The following is a 17,500-nucleotide window of genomic DNA, read 5'->3' on the forward strand; positions in this document are numbered from 1 at the left end:
GCTGGGACGTTCTTTAATGAAAGGTAACTTTCAGCTAGCAATTTCTGAAATGGAGATTTCATTCCCTAAAATTTTCAGACTCTTCAATTTTCAGCTAAGAAATCCGGACTGATGAGATTCTTCTAGGTGATAAAAACATCTCGTTATACTGTCTTTATACATAACAAGGAGCCTAGAAATTTCTCTCAAAGCCTTTCGGCTTAATTTGCTCATTTGGTGCCCCGAAGGGAATGACCTATCTCACCAGATGTAGGGTCAATTTTTTTTTTGGGAAAACCTCAGTTACAGTTGTGGTATCTGTAGCAAAACCAAACCAGTAAGCTAGTTAATTAATAGCATAATGGTAGTGACACCATCATTGCACATCTGTATTAGTGATACTGAGGTTAAGCTTTTGGGGGCTAGGTTTGTACTCCTCAGAGGCTGTTTTCAGTTAGTGCCATTCAACAACATTCAGCTCACTGATTCCTATCCTACACATTGGTCAATATGGCTGACTTTGGTTCCCTTTTGTGATTCTTGGAAATTTGAAATAATATTAGCTGGCATTAATGGTTAAAAACAGGCCTTCAGGAAAGATGTAATTTCATGTTACTCAAGGAGCTAGCCCCAAATCGTTTTAGTTTGAATTAAATGTGGCATGTTAGAGCATGCTCAAAAAATTGTTCAACTTTTGAAGATCGTGAATTGAAAATAACCAATAGCAACAAAAAATCAACTGTGTAATAATATTTTATTCACCAATACATATGCTACAAAGTAAAGAAACTTGTCGCAGTATTCTGAATAACATTGGCATGGCTGGGTAAAAATATGATTTCAAAGGATGATTTCGGGCCCTTAAGAAAATAGGGTTTTTTCACTTTCCTTCTCAAATCGTCTGCTTAAGACTTGCTTCAGACTTTTGCATCAGAAAAAGGGCACCCAACAATGCCACACTCATGTTCAATGTTGATGCTTACCCCTCAGGCAACCTGTGATAAGCAAGCACTATCCTGAAACGTTGTTCCACTAGACCAGAGCTGCAGGACAGCCTTTTAGTCTTGCCCTGTTAAAACAAGTGTTGCGTGTTGTTCTAAACGATAGTAAAAGCCAGCTGTACAAAATCTTGACGAGGTTGGGCATGTTATCGCTTGACGAAAGGTGATTACAATATATACTACCGGTAGTAATAGTATATACAATTATTGTGTCCATAGGTTAATGCCCTCTTAGCTCGGTTCTCGCTTTGTGGAAAGAACGACAGCTCATGATCTTAGGGGGGCTAAGAAGCTCACTCTACCTTGACCAAGAACCACTACATACGCCTTAAAAAACTTAACGAGTTCACATGCTTTGGCTCTGATAAATGGCATTCGCTCCCTGGTAAAGCCAGGACTGCCGCCGCTGTAAATAGTTTTATTTTTGTTCTTTGAAATCAATATTGCACGTTTTAGTTGATGTAAATAGACTGAACATACATTTAAGTGTATGTTTTAAGATTTACTATCGTCTTGGTTTTAACTTAACTTACCTATGCTGCTTTTTTAAATTTGTAAATAGTTAAGATAGTTACTTTTTCTTCTTGTTGTTTACTTATTTGTTCTTTCCATTCGGAGACACTACTGTAGCAGTGCTACTACTCTATAATCTGAATGTAGAAATGTTTAGGTAGGTAGGTAGGTAGGTAGGTAGGTATCGTGATGGTCATGGAGTGTGCAGGTTTCTGAAATGTTCACAGAAAATGTGACCTCTCCGTTCTATTGGAAACCTTTGATTCTCATTCATTAGAAATTATGACTCTGTTCTTTCTCAGGTTGTTCAAAAGTGGGTGTAACTGGCTTCTGTATGGGTGGTGCCCTTGCTCTGGCTTCTGCAGCATTAATTAATGAAGAGATTTCAGCTGCTGCGCCATTTTATGGCATCCCCAGCTCCCAACTTTGTGATTTGGGAAAGATAAAAATTCCTGTACAAGCTCATTTTGGAAGTAAGGACACACTTGAGGGATTCTCTTCTCCCAAAGATGTCAAGGCCATGACAGAGAAGTTTGATACTGGAGGAGTGACCTATGAACTATTCATGTATGATACTGGTCATGCCTTTACCAATCCTACAAATCCAAATTACACCAAGGAGATTTGTGATTTGGCTCTTGGAAGAATGATAGAGTTTATGAAGAAGCATTTGCAGTAATCTTCTCTTTGCTTAACAAGTATATGATGTGAACACTGTGTGACCTAAGAAAAAATCTAACCCTAGAAACTGTAAATGAAACTCTACAAAAAGAGTTTGTCTTGTTACATGTACATAGTTTAAAATGGTTAGCAATGGATTAAAACAACTCTTCAACTTGTGCAATGTTCAATGATAACATTACCCATTGTTCAGAGTCTCTTAAAGAGTTGTCTACTTATCTCCAAGCCTGATGTTGAAAGAAGTTCCCATGTGGTGTCAGTAAGGAGCCAAACCATCAGCTCATCACAGGAACTTAACAATGGGGGGACTCTATGAGAGTGAATTTAGGTTACAAAAGCTTTTAATGGCTTTCTTACCATATCTGATTACAATTTTTAGTTGAGTATAATCTTAACAAATCTCTGGTAGTTGGATATGAAAGTTAAATAATTTGTGGGATGCCTCAGCGCCATAGTAGTCTGGCATATGTACCTTGGTAAAAGTTAAGGGACATTTTTTCCCATTGAGTAACAAACTGTGATGATTATTATATTTGGCTGGTGGTTAAAATAAGCTCTGGAAAATATAAAGTTTATTGAACATAAAGCTCCATATTTGGGCAAAGTTGTTTGCTTTGACCAGTAGAGGGGCACCATATGCACTAACTTGAAGGGTCCATGCAGGGCTGGGGACTTTCCCTTGATACTACTAGAACGACTTTAGACTAGCTTTAGATTATGCGCTGCTTTGCCGCTTGGCTTCCAATGTAATCTCATTTGACCATTTGATTGATCTGTCTTCCAGCATCAGCTCTGGTTTATGGCTTGTCTTTCAAGTCTGTCACAAATCTCTGATGGTAAATCTTATAATAAGTGCATTAATTCTACATGTAGCTGGTAAAAATAGGATGAAAAAATGATAAGACAATCCATTATTTTATTTTATTTGTGTAAAAGAATAAAATTTCCATTAGTTTTACAGAAGCAATATTTTACATTTTCAATTGAAAAGGTTCTTTATGACTTGTGCACAAGACTGAAATTCGAGGCACATCATTCCATCTCTCAACAAAGCTAGATTTGTTTATAAAAATAATATTCAAATTAATAGACAATTTTCAATTAAATATATTTTTTACAAGTGAACAAGATTGAAATTACAATATTCTACAGATTCTCAAAATATTTATATAGTTACCTACTATTTTAACAAAATTAATAGTTTAATTATACAACTCTTTTTTGTAATAATTTGTTTTTTTCGTGTACAAATGAAAGAACTATTTTTACCCTACGTTTCAGTTTTCCATCCTTACAATGACAGCATTGAAATTCCAGCAAAACGGATACAACAGAAATTACTACAAATTCCAATAATAATGTTTGGAATAAAATTCAAAGTTCAATGCAAAGGAAAAACTAGCAGGCAAATTACACTTGAATAAGGAATGACTGCCTTTTTGTCTGGTTTCTCACCATTGATCTTTCCGGCCTGGTTGGACCTTCCAGAGGCTGAGGCTCTGCCGGTTAAGTTCGCAGGATCACTGAGACACACAAGCCCCTCTACCACGGCAAGGTGGCAGTCAGAGAGGGGACGTCTATCAAAGCCTGGTTTTCCTTTCCTCATGAAAACCAGGCTTAACTAAAGGTGGCGTACTACGGTTTTCCGAAGAAAAAGACCAAGATTTTGAAAGCTGTGAAATTAAAGCAACAGGATGTCTCTTCTGAAGTTTTAGTCCCTGCAACTGATGTAAAATGTAACTTTACCTAACAAATAAATGCAAACTATGTAAACTATGCTAATATTGTGACTGAGCTCCTAGAGGGAGGACTGGGGACTAGACATTTCAAAGGCCTTTTCCTCAAAACCTGGCCGTACGACAAGGATTAAAATTTTGGGAATTAGTAAAAAAATATGAAGACGAAACCGTCAACATTTTTTTGAAAAAGATCTATCAGATGGTTTTTCAGTTATTATTGGACGTTTTTGCCATTTGCAGAAAAAAAACGGTCTGACAGATTTTTAAACTACCGTAAAAACCCGCAGATAAGCCACACCTTTTTTCCTAAAATCGGGGGTGAGGCTTATCTGCGGGATCATTTGAGAAAGGTGTTGTGAATTTCAATGCCAATTTCCTTTAACTGACACTTTTATGGAAAAGTATGTAGGGAACATGAATATTACACAAACCTACAAGGGACTACAAGTCATTGCTTTTGTAAGTTTGTTGGCTCTTAAAAGAGCCGATGTCAAAGTTGGTAGAAGCAATGTTCATTATGTTAAAGTCCTAAAATTGTGGGTAAGACTACAGAAGACGAAGTATTTTCTGTTTCAATGTTAACAGTGAGTTTACATTTGATGAAAAGTGGATGATGAAGAAGACTTCTCAAGATTCAACTTTGGTTTTCTTTTGATTACTTTCAAAAAATCTTTTTTTTCCAAAATTTGAGCTGCTAAATTCAGGGTGCAGCTTATCTGCGGGTTTTCACGGTATTTATTTCCGTACATGATTATTTTTCTTGCTAAGGAAATTGTGAAATTTTAAGGTGGGGTCGTACGTCTAGTTTTCGAGTAAAAGGCTTTTGAAATGTCAAGTTTCCAGTCCCCCTCCAGGAGCTTGGTCACTATATTTAGCATTTTCCCCTGAGCTGCATTTATTTGTGATGTAAAACTACATTTTACATCAATTGCAGCGACAAACACTTCAGAAGAGACATCCTGTTGCTCACATTTCACAGATTTCAAGATCTTGATATTTGTCTTCGCAAAACTGTAGTAAGCCACCTTAAACAAAACTTATCTCATCTCAATATCTTATCTCAATATCTGACCTAGCTATAATCAATAAACGCCTGGGTAATTCCGCCACCTAACTCCATGTTAACGCCAATGTTCGCCATGTTACTAATAGCCATAATTTAATGGCAATCCACACTATGCTCAATAGACTTGATGGTTTTCTGAATGGATTCTTCAATTGAAGACAATGCAACCCTACCACTTGCTGTACCTTTTTGTTTCTTCCTTATGAACTCCTTTAATGCTGTCTAAGCCACAAAAGAAAAAAAATATCACAAGGATTGAGCTGATTCAGAGAGACTGCGGTTTTTCATGTTGGTTATTATGAAACTCTGTGAATGATATAGGATATATGAAATTTTTCAGATATTTCAGCTGCGGAAATTGAAAAACATGAGAGTTGGAGATCATTGTTGCTAAGCAGCAACTTATACATGTAATGTAAGCAGTTGTGAAGAAAGCCCCATTTAAGCCTGGGTTTCTTTCAGGCTTTCTTCACAACTGCTTAAGTTTTTTAACATGAACATTTTACAAAATTGCAATAGTGTGCTACACCTGTACATTCAACTAGCATGGTCAACATAATGAAAAACCACAATGAGAAGATCCTGAATGAATGCAATGAAGCTGACATGACCCCAAAAAGGTGCAACCCTAACCCTCTGCTAAAAGTAATTATTGCATTGAAAACAAACCTGTTTTTTGCAGTTCCAGACATTTTTTCAAGGCTTAAAATGCATTAAAAAGCGTATTTTTGGATTCCTGTGCTGTTTTGACCAAATGACGAAGTCCTGGGCTGATGACATAGCAGGAGTAACTCACTTTGCATTCCACGCTATACTACTGAGACAGCAAGTGCCAGTATAAGTTCTCTTTTATATTAAAAGATAATGTATGAAACGAAGTTACACTGACCACGCAATTTCATTAACATTTCACCACCAGAAAGTGCCAACTTACTCCTGCTATTTCACAGGTCCCAGTCCCCCTTTGTGCTAGTTCCTGGACTGAAATGTGCCAAACAAACATTAAGGACGTGAAACCTTCTAACAATTTTTGAAAAATGTTGTCGATTTACCAAACTTTTCACCTTAAAGGTAAAAAATGGGTGATAGGCTTACAAGGGAAACCCTTCTCACTGCAACTTGAATGCTTATCCAAGAAACTCTGCATTTTAACCGCCCATGACAATGCTCGATATTTAAGAAAATCCAGTTTGTCCCCAGGGATCAAAAGTCGGGCAACCAAAGCAGATTGGTTGCCCTGATAAATCCTTGGTTGCCGATTAGGAAACCTCCTAAGATTAAATGCACACCATACTGAGATGCGATCACAAGGCGATCAAGCTTGAATATCCCATAATTCCTAGTGTGCAACTGTGTTTTTCTTAGGAGTTTCGGCATTTTCAAAATGACGTCTTTAATCTCTATCGCCTACATGTTTGTGATTAATGTCTTTTGCATGTTCCTATCTGACAAAGTATGCTTTGTATAAGCTACAGATATTCAAAACACAAGAAAATGCTCAGCTTTGGTATATAATTCTTATTTACTTCACAGTACAAAACCAACAAGGGAGTGGGGTGCTGCCTGTGATTAATTCATTAATTTTTCTATTTTTTTGGCTGGGTTGTCCATTGTCTTTTCCTTGAGCAACCAGAAAGCAAAAAGGTCGTCAGGTAAATCTCGGATGACCACTAAGCAGTCAGCTGCCATGATGCTTCCCTACTTAACGAGAGATCTCAACTGATCCCAAAATGGTGTAACAAAAACAAGTTCTCCCCTATGAATCACAGCAAGGCCTGTTCTGTAAGAGTAAAACTCGGAGTTACGGTTAACCAATATTTTGTCTGTTGATTTTATTATATATATCACACGATGATTGCTACATGGGAGAAGCATGAACCTTTACTCAGAGTAGCAATGTTTTTGTACAAATAATCATGTTCTGAACCCAATTATATTCAAGTTTCTTGTTACTTGAATTTCACACATCAAGCCATCAGACTGAGTGAGCAGAGGTCAGTTTAAACCATAAAATTCAAAATAATGACAGTTGCCGCAGTGCTGGAAATCGCTTTTCCTTTTTAATACATGTAGGTCATATGTCCTTTCAAATATTCATTTTGGTTGAACATTTTACCAATTTGACCGGACATAAAGACATAAATGAGCTGTAATTACCTGTTCCTTCATGGGGCTCAGGCCTGGGCACTAGTATCAGTTATTCATAATAACTGTAAATTTTTGTTTGATTAGGGAATATACATGTACATAATTGTCTGGCTAAAAGAATCAACATAACTACATGTACTTAATAATACCAGTCCTGGAAACATTGCTTTTTAATTTTCTCTCCAGCATAATAAACCTTTTCAGTTATTGATAAGCGTCCTGACTCATCCCTCAAGTAAAGGCTAGAGATTGCAAACAGGCAAAGTTCAACCACCTTACAATGCAAGACTTAAGGGTAGATATATGACGTGTTAGCAGCACTTTGCAATGCATTCTGGGGCAATTTGCTGAGGAGCAAGGATCTCATGGATATATACACAGTTCAGTTCATCACGTCTACATGTATGTTGCTTCACCAGATAGACCAGTATACAGTTCATGTACTAGATCTTTTGGCAAATACATTATCTCTTTCAAATGTGACTGAAACTAATTTTTTTTGTACATCTGGAACCTGCGACTTCAAATGAAGAAGTGATGATGTGTTGGCGAGATGCTTGGACATCGTGCCCCATCATAATGTGAAAATGGCTGGCCTGGCATTTTCCAAATTTAGCCAGACAATGTCCGATGACTGACTGTTATTTCCAGCACTGCTTACATGATCGTCAGATGGCTATATTGTAAGAAAAACATACCTACAGTATAGTATAGTATATACATGTATGTGCATTAATGATCTTTCGCGAGCTATATTGTTGCTGAAGAACAGCTACCAAGTGCTGTTGCATCGTGTCGTTATGTGTTTTCCATGACGTTTTGTTTGTGCCCCGTGTTTTCCTTCAACACTTACATGTGTACAACAGTTTTATTTTCTTTATGCCCTCCAAAGTGATAATAACATCACAGCTCATTTTAAATCTCGCCTAACGGCTCAGGCTAAAATGAGTCTGAGTTGGGCCCAAAACATATTTATGCCCGCATATTCACGGTTTGTTTGCAGCGAGGCATGTGAAAAGACACGACTTCTAACATCTCTTCCATGCTTGCCCAGTGGCCCCTGGCCTCTAATGATTCGACATCGAGATCTTGCGTCCATTGTAATCTCATCACCTTCACCACTGTCTTGCGCACTCTCTTGATGTACAATTCCACAGCATAAGTTTCTAAGAATTCCATCCGATACACCGCTGCCCTTTCTGAAGTCAAGCAAAACCACATTCCTTGTTAATGATAACAAAGACCGGACCCACAAAATCAGCTATTCTCCTACATTTGGAGGTAAATGCAATTTGCCAGTGAAGGTAAACGGGAGACACATTCGCAATAGCCCCTAATCTGCTCTATTAAATCTTTCAATGTTTTATCTTTTGGAAAACAAGGCTCAAATGATGGAATGTTTTTTAATCCTTGGGGGCTACATGTAGCAGTAAATTCAAGGGATGAAAAGTATAATGCATTTTGAAACTAAAAAACATCTTTGAAATAAAAATTAGCGCTAAGAAGTCACGACGTTTTGACCTCTCCAAGGTCATTTTCAAGTGAGCAAGTTTTCTAAATTTTCCAAATTAGCATAAATATGTTGAAACAAGTTAAAAAAGGATAAACATGTGGTGAACGCTAAAATGTGATACAATATGTAAAAAAGTGTTAAAAATATATACAATGGAAAAGTTTAAAAGAATCTCTTGTGAGTCAACAATGCGTGGTGTATTCTTTTCAGTGTGGCCTGTGCAATGCAGGCTATGTCGGCTACACGTGCTGACCCCTACACCAACGAATTGAAGAACACAAAGGATCGGCAATTGGAAACCACCTCAGAGAGCAGCATGACATGGAGCCAGAAGACATCACACAGAGCTTTCGAATCTTAAAAGTGTCAGAACAAATTTGACTGCCTTATTTTTGAAATGTTTTTTATCAAAGAACTGAAACCAATGCTTAACAAACAGTGTGATTCAATTCGCGCCAAACTATTTGTTTAGAACAATTCTTGTTACGATTATTTTATTCTTTTCATTTGTAAGAAGATATAACGAAGAGACAAAATTCTCTGTTACTCCGAGTTTCGTGCTCACGCATTCATCAGACAGTATATATTTTGTATATATTTTTAACACTTTTTTACATATCACATTTTAGCGTTCGCCACATTTTTATCGTTTTTAAACTTGTTTCAACATATTTATGCCAACTTGGAAAATTTAGAAAACTTACTCACTTGAAAATGACCTCGGAGAGGTCGAAACCTCGTGACTTCTTAGCGCTAGTTTTTATTTCAAAGTCGATTTCTAAGAAACTACTTATTAAGATTTAAAAAAACATCTTAAAACATCAAATATATATATATATATATATATATCAACTTCTTACCGGCAAAGGTTCGATGAAACACTTTGGAATATTGGTTTCTATGCTTTAGGCAGATCCCCAGATCCTCCTTCCATGTAGAAGAATACTTTTAGTGTGTATTACGCGAAGCATGCGACCAAGGAAAACACGGCACATGAACAAAATGTCACCGGAAACACATAATGACACGATGCACTTGATGGCTGTTCATCGGCAACAATTGCTCACAAAAGAGTACCGGTAACTTAATTTTGTGTGAATAAAAATTACAGGGCAATTGAATAGAAAACACTAGAGCTGCATGTACACTGTGTTGATTGTAACGAGGTTACCAAAGGATAACACAGGCCTTCTGATATTACGTGATGGTGCGATTTCGCACAATCGACCTCAAATCGCATCCGATCGCACAATTCACGAAAAATCGCATAATTCACAAAAGGACGGACAAAATTCATAAAATCAAGACGTTTCTTAGAAATTCCTGCATAAATACGCCATTTTTAAGATGATTTATCTTGGAAAAAGGCTAAAAAACCTTGTCACCTTCGATTTCGTACACATTCGAAGTTCAAGGCTTTATTTTTCATGTCGGGGACCTGGTACGAGTCTCCTTCTATTGGTGCAACACAAACACGCCATTATATACACACCACTGAAATGACACAGTAACCTTCTCAAGATTATAGAAGAGATTTGTGAAAAATAAGCGAAGTTGTAAGTTTTTCGGCAAAAAGTAGTTTCTTTCGTTGAAAACTGATAAAAACTTACTCATGGATAAGTTTGTTGTGAAAACGCTCGCTTTTTCTTCGACGAAGAAGGAAGTTCCCACATACTGCCCGATCTGACAGCTCACAATCGAGCAAGAAAGTACCTCACAGGTACGCTCCACGTGGACGATGGACTGATGTTTTTCTCGTCGTGCAATATTAGGGCCTTTTATACGAGAGAAAATAAGCCGCGGCTTACTCTGGCCACGGTGTACAGAATGCGCAAAAGGAACTATTTATACGAATATATATTCCCAGGTCAATATAAGCCGCGACTTGAAAAAGACGTGAACGTAGATTTTGTACCATTTATACGGGGTGAACATTCGAGTCTTCTGTAAGCCGCGGCCAGAGAAAGCCGCGGCTTATTTTCTCTCGTATAAATGGGGGTATGGCCCTATTGTGATTGACCATCTTCGGAAGTTCGTGGTTGACGAGCACCTTGATCATTCATTTGGCATGTTAGCTGTGTCATTTCAACTTTTCAACTTTTATTTATCCCAACTAATGTCGATCGAGATACATAATTACTGTTCCTTTGTGTTCAAAATGTCTTTAGGGCAGCAAACCCGAAACCGTATAAAACAAGCTTAAAATTGCTGAGAAAAAAATCGCATAATTTACATTATTTATGGCATAATTGGCCTTTCTAATCGCACAATCTGCCCTGAAAAAATCGCATAATTTGCATTTTTTAATCGCACCCTATCAGAAGGCCTGATAACAGGACTACAGATTGATAACATAAATAAATTTAATACCAGTAATAAGGCCATTCATCATTGTTTGTAGACAATAATAATTATTAAAGATTATGTCACAGAAATTTGTTTTTGTGGCAGCATTTGGAAATAAGTTTGGATTTTTTTTCATGGCTGTGCTGGCTTTGATAAAGTTAATTTTTTTAGTGAGGCAGAGACTGCAAATTTTAGATTTGATACATGTATTCAATAGTTCTGAAGGGAAATTGAACCAGTAGTGGTATAGGCAGTGTTAGTGTTCTACAGATCCTACATGTACTGTATTTGGAGAGTTCGGTACTTTTAGCGAATGCTTCGATTGGAAATTTAGGGAGTACTGCCAGGTGAATGCAGAGATGCCAACCTATGGAGATCTAAAATCTGGAGATTTTTTCCAGCCGGCCTCCCCTCCCCTCCCCCCTCGATCAACCTACCCACTCCCCCTCCCCTTCTCTCCCCCCCCCCCCCCCTTAAACGCACCCACCCATCTCCCAGCAGCTCCTTCAGAATACAAGAATATTCTGCCGCTATTGTGAATTTGCGGGAAAACAGGGTACTTATATCAAGAATTTTTATTGGTTAATCGGAGATCCAATCAAACAATCGGTTATATGGCTATGATAGCTAAAGAAAGTCATTTTGTTTAGTTCTATTAACGTGTGTTTGAAACTCAGAGATGAAGAAGTGCATTAAGAAACAATGAAACGAGTTTGAAAATATCGATTTTTTTTAAACTTGGGGATGCAATTTGAGTCTAGAATGGAGAAACGTCTGTAAAAGTTTCAGAGTCGTTTTTATCCGGGAGATTTAATGACCCGTACGGGAGACCGGGAGATTCGTTCCGTATCCGGGAGAGTTGGCACGTATGTGAATGTCTGTTTTTAAAGTCCCTTCTGCTAGTCCAATGTAACACATTTTTCCATGACTGACAGTACTGAAGCATTGATGAAGTCATTGAGCACAGAAGGAGTAATTCATTATTAAATTGCTACAGCTCTGTTTCATAATAATCATTGTGCATAATAACAAAATTCAAAGATTGACCGTACTCATCAAGGGATTTCAAGAAATAACCAATAAATGCTGGAGGTATTATACAAATGCATGGTTGCTATAGCTCCTATACATTATGTTACATTCTATTTCACCTTATAATGAAGGGTTACTAATCCTTAAGTCTATGTTTACACACACACACTGTTGACGATATATAATATACCGGTATATATTTCTTGGGTTTACAGTGCATTCCATAAGAGAGAGAGAGAGAGAGAGAGAGAGAGAGAGAGAGAGAGATGGAACACAGACAGGCAGAAGGAAAGAAGGATCAATAGATAAATCTCTTTATATGATAAATGTTGTCATGGACTTACCAAACCGCCATGTTCAAGCATCCATTCCCCAAATCCTTCAAGATATCGACGTTCCCTCTCACCAATGATTAAACCATATAGCTCACCCACTAACAGCAACGCAACTGTCAAAGAAGACCAATGCTCGCACTCCCGGATCAAAGATTCCAACCATGTTAGTACATCAGTCCGGTTATCAACTTGCTTTAGCTGCGACACCACGCTACAGATCATATCTCGATTACCATCTCTAACCTCACAAAGAAACCTGACCACCTCTGCATTGGATACGTAATCAACACTTCCAGCTTCCACCCTACGCATGCGGCCATAACTCACTAAAATGTCATCAACAGCGATGAACATTTCTACTCGTTCTAATTCTAGTAATAAGTCAGCGCGTCCGATCTCATTCAAAAACGGCTTTAGCATAGACATATCTGCACACCACAACAATTTATCATCCACTAAAAATTCCACTAGCTTTAAAACACTTCCGTCATCACTAACATCGACATCCAATTTCGAACGAGGTACTATACCCTTGCACCAAAACTTAAACGCTCCCCTCTCTCCTTTATCCAACGATTTGACAAAACGTAAAATGAAGGACTTAAACAAAGGCGAATGCTCGTAGTTCTCCTGTAGTTTCAGTCTGGAAGTCGCTGGAAGCAACTCCATGATGAAATTCACCAGAATGTTTTCTGATCATTGCGCATGATCAATAACGAGGCAGACAATGGTCACTACGTCAAGAGCCATGGTTGTTGACTGTTCGATTTTTATACGAAATAAACGGAGCGATAAAGTAATTGAATATACCAAGATTTTAATATTCTTCTATCACGATAACTCAAGTTGTACGATGCGATTGGCAGGTCAAAGTACGATCATGTCGAATGACTAGTTAAGGTGGCTCAAACCAGTTTCAACACTTGAAAGGAACGTTTTTATTAGGATTCATGTCTTGTCTTGTTCTGAACTGCCGAAGCGTGAAAAACAAAATAGCTGATGTCGAAGTAATTATTGACGAACATAAACCTGATATCATCTTGGGCAACGAATCGTGGTCAAACTCTGACATCTTGAGCATGACTGCATCTTGATGTTTCACATGGTTGTTCCAGGCTCTCAGTGGTTCGGGACGAGTCGGGACGAGTGAAATTGTGGTGAAGGCGAGAAAAAGTCGAGCGAAAACTGGGGTAGTGGGGGCCGCCCCACTACCCCACTCTTCGCTCGACTTTTTCTCGCCCTCGCCTTTTGATATACAGTGTATTAAAATTCAGTCCGAAACAAAAAGCATCATCTCGATCGAGTCTCTGGGGAATATTTTTTTTATTCCCCAGAGCCTCGAGATGATGCCTTTTGTTTCGGATTGAATTTTAATATATCGAGATTGGTCTATTTCACTCGTCCCGACCCACGGAGAGCGTTGAACAGGCTACATGATTATGGTGTTGTTTGTTTGTTTGTTTGTTGAGGCTCCAGCAACTGGCTAAGAAGCCTGACTTCTGGCTGTTATACACAATAGCCCTTTTCACGGTTAGTTTTTCTCATTGGCATTACAATGTAATCTAACGTGGATGCGAGGCAATTTCGGGTTAAAACTACAAAATAGCCCAAAAATGCCTCACATACATGCTGGATTATATTGTAATGCAAATGAGAAAAACTAACCGTGAAAAGGGCTATTGTGGACTCATTCACACAGAAGCCCTTCAAGCTAATCCTGCCAAGCCGACCACATGCTGGAAAGGCCACAACACCGGGAACTCTGTACCCTACTCTTTTCGAATAGTGTGTGGGTTCTTTAACGTCCCACAGAGTTAATGAACAAGGGCTGTGAGACGGGACCTTCGCCTTACCGTCCTTATTCGAGAAGACTTGAAAGTCTACCCATTTTCAGATGTAGTTACAAAGGCAGTACTTTCAGCAGCACCGATAAGGAAGTGATTCTGTGTGAGTTCTGGCTCGTCGTTCGGGTCGTCACTCAGTGCGGATTTGAATTCATTTAAAATTTCGACTCCTGCTCCAATGAAAGTTGTTTACAGTTCTTCGTCAGTGATATCTGCAACTCTTAGAATGGCTTAAATGGCCCGCTTTGATGACTTGATCATCGCTTCAAACACACCTCCAAAGTGAGGAGCAGATGGAGGGTTGTAATGCCAAGTAACACCTTGATCAGATGTCATACGCTGGAGCTGATAGTGATCTTGTTGACCGACTAACTCTTGTCTTTCTCGTCGAGGGTGTCGCTCAGCATTTTCGTCGGCCATCTCATCCTTGCCTTGCGCTGACAACGCTTCGGTCTCCAACGTTGTTGCCATCTCCAAATGACAACAGTAGGTTTCCAAGCACAAAAACAAGCAAAGGTAGCGTTTAGCACGTGATCGTCCACGACCTTGAATGGTTAGGTACGGTTCTCCGGAATAAACTGCGCAATTAGCGACTTCTACTTCTACTTTAATACTCTTCAACGCTATTACACAACAAGAAGAGATAAGAGGATAAAATATAAACATAGCCAATAAAAAAATAATCCTACTAAAACTGCGCATGTCCCACCAATATCGGGCTCAGGCTCCACGCCACAATACCCCCTCCCACATAAGGCCAGACGTGCGAGTGAGAATTGCTAACTATAGCATGCAAATGTTCCTACGAAGTTCAAGGGCCAGGTTGGGTAAACAACCACTGTTCTAACATAGTCTTTTAGCCAGATGGCTCCCTTCGCTCTCGTCTTGGCTTCATAGGAGTATGACATGCTTCACGATGCGGTTCATCATTCACTGGAGAAGCCTATGATTTACACGGCACGTCAGCTGTTTGATGGGAGGTACTTAATGTACTACTTGAGTCATGCTCCTGAGAGGGACGAGAAACCTGGTTGACTGTAACAACTGGATTTTCCAGCCATTCCAAGTCGACATCTCCAGAGTCAGCTAAGGTTCCTGGAGTCGGTTTCCCGGCGTCCCTCAAATTTCCTGTTTGTGGCGTTACTTCCGCATGACCGGAGAAGGTTAACTGAAAGGGCTTCTCGTGGCTTCCCGGTGGCAAAAGCATGGTTTCAGATGATTAAAGTGGACCACCTTCCTCTGACGACGTTTTTCCGGCTTCTGCCTCCCCTCGTCAATGCGATAGGTAACATCAGACAGAGCTTTCAGCACTTTCCAAGGAGCACACCAGGGTTTGAGGAATTTCGTCCGTCTCGCCCTGGTCTGGTTTCTATACCACACCCGGTCTCCTACACGGGACCGCTGACCATGGCGCTTGGTGTCATAATAAGCTTTCTAAAACTTCGGGGCTCCCTTGAGGCGCGCTCTCACGGTTTGCTCTGTCTCTTCCAATTGCTGCTTTTGCTGAAAGACATATTCGGGGTATGTCTGTGCCGATCCTTGGGAAGGTGTTGTCTCGAACCTAAGAAGAGCATCCAATGGCAAGATAGCTTCCCTGCCGAACATTAAGCGGTAAGGGGTAAATACATTCGACTCATTCACACCAGTGTTGTAAGCAAAAACTGCTTTTGTCAAAAAGTCCGCCCAGTCCCGGCGCTGATCAGAAATCAGCTTACTAAGGAGCTTCACCAGAGATTTGTTCAGTCTCTCTACCTGCCCATCCCCTTGAGGATTGTAAGGCGTTGTCCTTGTTTTCGCTGCGTCAATTAAATCGCACAGTCCTTTGAAGACAGCTCCGTCCACATTAGCGCCATCTATTCATCCATCACCTACGCCAGTGGGACTGCTGAGGTGTTTCTCACTGGGAATGCTTGAGCAAACTTAGCAAAATGATCGGAGACCACCAGCAACCACTCATGGCCAGAAATATATCTTGGCGTGGGACCTACAATGTCTCTTGCGAACCTTTGTAGGGGTGCCCTGCCTTAATGTTTATGAGGGATGCCTTTGGCAGCTTGGAAGGGTCGTTGACTTCAGCACATGGAACACACCTTCTAACGTGCATTTCGACGTCATCCCGCATGCCATACCAATAAAATCTCCTCCGCACTTTCTCTAGAGTCTTCGAGACGCTAAGGCGGCCAGATGAAGAATCATTGTGCAAGGCGCAAAACACTTGAGACACGACGCTCTTGGGCAAACAGATTTGATGATGAATCTCTTGGCCTGTCACTTCGTGTCCCCAACGTCTAAACACCAGGCCGTCCCTGAGAAACAGCCTTCCCCATTGTGACCAGTATGATAGCAGTTTACGCCCCCGTCCCTCCACGTCGCCTCTAGCGGGTCTGACACCAGTTTCAAGCCACTTCACAACTTGCGACAGGGCACGATCTTGGTTTTGGGCTGCACGTATACTTTTTCTCGACAAGGGTCCCATATTCACAGACTGAATCAGGGTAGTGTCCCTCTCTTCCTTCTCCAAAGCACCCTCGTCCCAGGGAAGGCGGAACAGTCCACCCGCATTGCCATGCAACTGACCCGGACGATGATCGACCTCGAAATCGAAGTCACTAAGCCTTTCAAGCCACCTAGACACCTGGCCTCCAGGGTTTTTAAAATTCCGTAGCCACTGCAGAGCACTAGGGTCAGTCCTGACCAGAAATCGTCACCCGTACAGAAATGTCTTAAAGTGCTCCCTTCCCCACACGAGGGCCAGCAATTCATTCCGGGTGGTACAATAGTTCCTTTCAGCCTTTGATAGTGAACGCGCTTCGTATGCTATTACACGTTCCTTTTCAAATTGAACCTGAGACAATACCACCCCTAGCCCACTGTCACTGGCATCACTGTCCAGGATGAACGGTACGTCCTGCAGGGGGAAAGCAAGGATGGGAGCATTCGTCAATTTGCGCTTGATGTCCAAGAAGGCTTCCTCACACTCAGCTGTCCATCTAAAAAGGTCCTTTTTTGGCAAGCACAATGCAAAGTGGATGCAATGTGGGCGTAGTTTGGCACAAATTGTCGATAGTAACCAGGCATCCCCAAGAACGCGCTTAGTTGACTCTCATCAACCCGCGGCACCGGCCAATACTTTATGACTCTTATTTTCTCTGGATCAGTAGATATGCCCTCCCGCGACACAACATGACCTAACACAATCAACCAACTGTTTTACACAAAAGTTTGCATTTGTTGGGGTTAATCTTCAAGCTTGCTTCAGTCAAGCGTGAAAGACAAGTGAGTCTCTCCCTATGCTCCTGCAGT

General features: G+C 40.1%; 3 protein-coding genes across 4 annotated transcripts in view; 1 reads left to right on the forward strand and 2 right to left on the reverse strand.

The window, feature by feature from the left end:
- Positions 1 to 2,332, forward strand: part of LOC138018919 (protein usf-like) — a 3,726-nt gene extending 1,394 nt beyond the window's left edge. Inside the window, exon 2 of the mRNA XM_068865594.1 lies at positions 1,796 to 2,332. Coding sequence (XP_068721695.1) covers positions 1,796 to 2,172 — 377 coding nt within the window. The 3' untranslated portion in view covers positions 2,173 to 2,332. The remainder of the gene's footprint in view (positions 1 to 1,795) is intronic.
- Positions 1 to 17,500, reverse strand: part of LOC138018928 (large ribosomal subunit protein eL28-like) — a 169,706-nt gene that overhangs the window by 60,068 nt on the left and 92,138 nt on the right. The gene's annotated exons all lie outside the window — the stretch shown is intronic.
- LOC138018888 (uncharacterized) lies at positions 3,074 to 13,037 on the reverse strand. Of its 2 annotated transcripts, none has more exons than XM_068865564.1 (2): positions 12,363 to 13,037; positions 3,074 to 5,201 (listed from the first exon to the last, which is right to left on the reverse strand). In XM_068865564.1, the coding sequence occupies exons 1-2, from the start codon at positions 13,020 to 13,022 to the stop codon at positions 5,073 to 5,075; spliced, it is 789 nt and encodes a 262-aa protein (XP_068721665.1). In that variant the 5' UTR covers positions 13,023 to 13,037; the 3' UTR covers positions 3,074 to 5,072. The 2 variants fall into 2 exon arrangements, with proteins under 2 accessions (XP_068721665.1, XP_068721670.1); XM_068865569.1 differs by lacking the exon at positions 3,074 to 5,201 and adding an exon at positions 6,561 to 7,803.

This window comes from Montipora capricornis, chromosome 2, assembly GCF_036669925.1.
Source record: "Montipora capricornis isolate CH-2021 chromosome 2, ASM3666992v2, whole genome shotgun sequence".
NCBI lineage: Eukaryota > Metazoa > Cnidaria > Anthozoa > Scleractinia > Acroporidae > Montipora > Montipora capricornis.

What these genes read in the sequence shown, in the direction of transcription:
- LOC138018888 (XM_068865564.1), bottom strand. Translation starts at nt 13,022, where the DNA reads ATGGAGTTGCTTCCAGCGACTTCCAGACTGAAACTACAGGAGAACTAC. An exon ending in TGCTTGAACATGGCGGTTTG is followed by an intron (nt 5,202 to 12,362) that starts GTAAGTCCATGA and finishes TTTGTGGCTTAG; the next exon opens with ACAGCATTAAAGGAGTTCAT.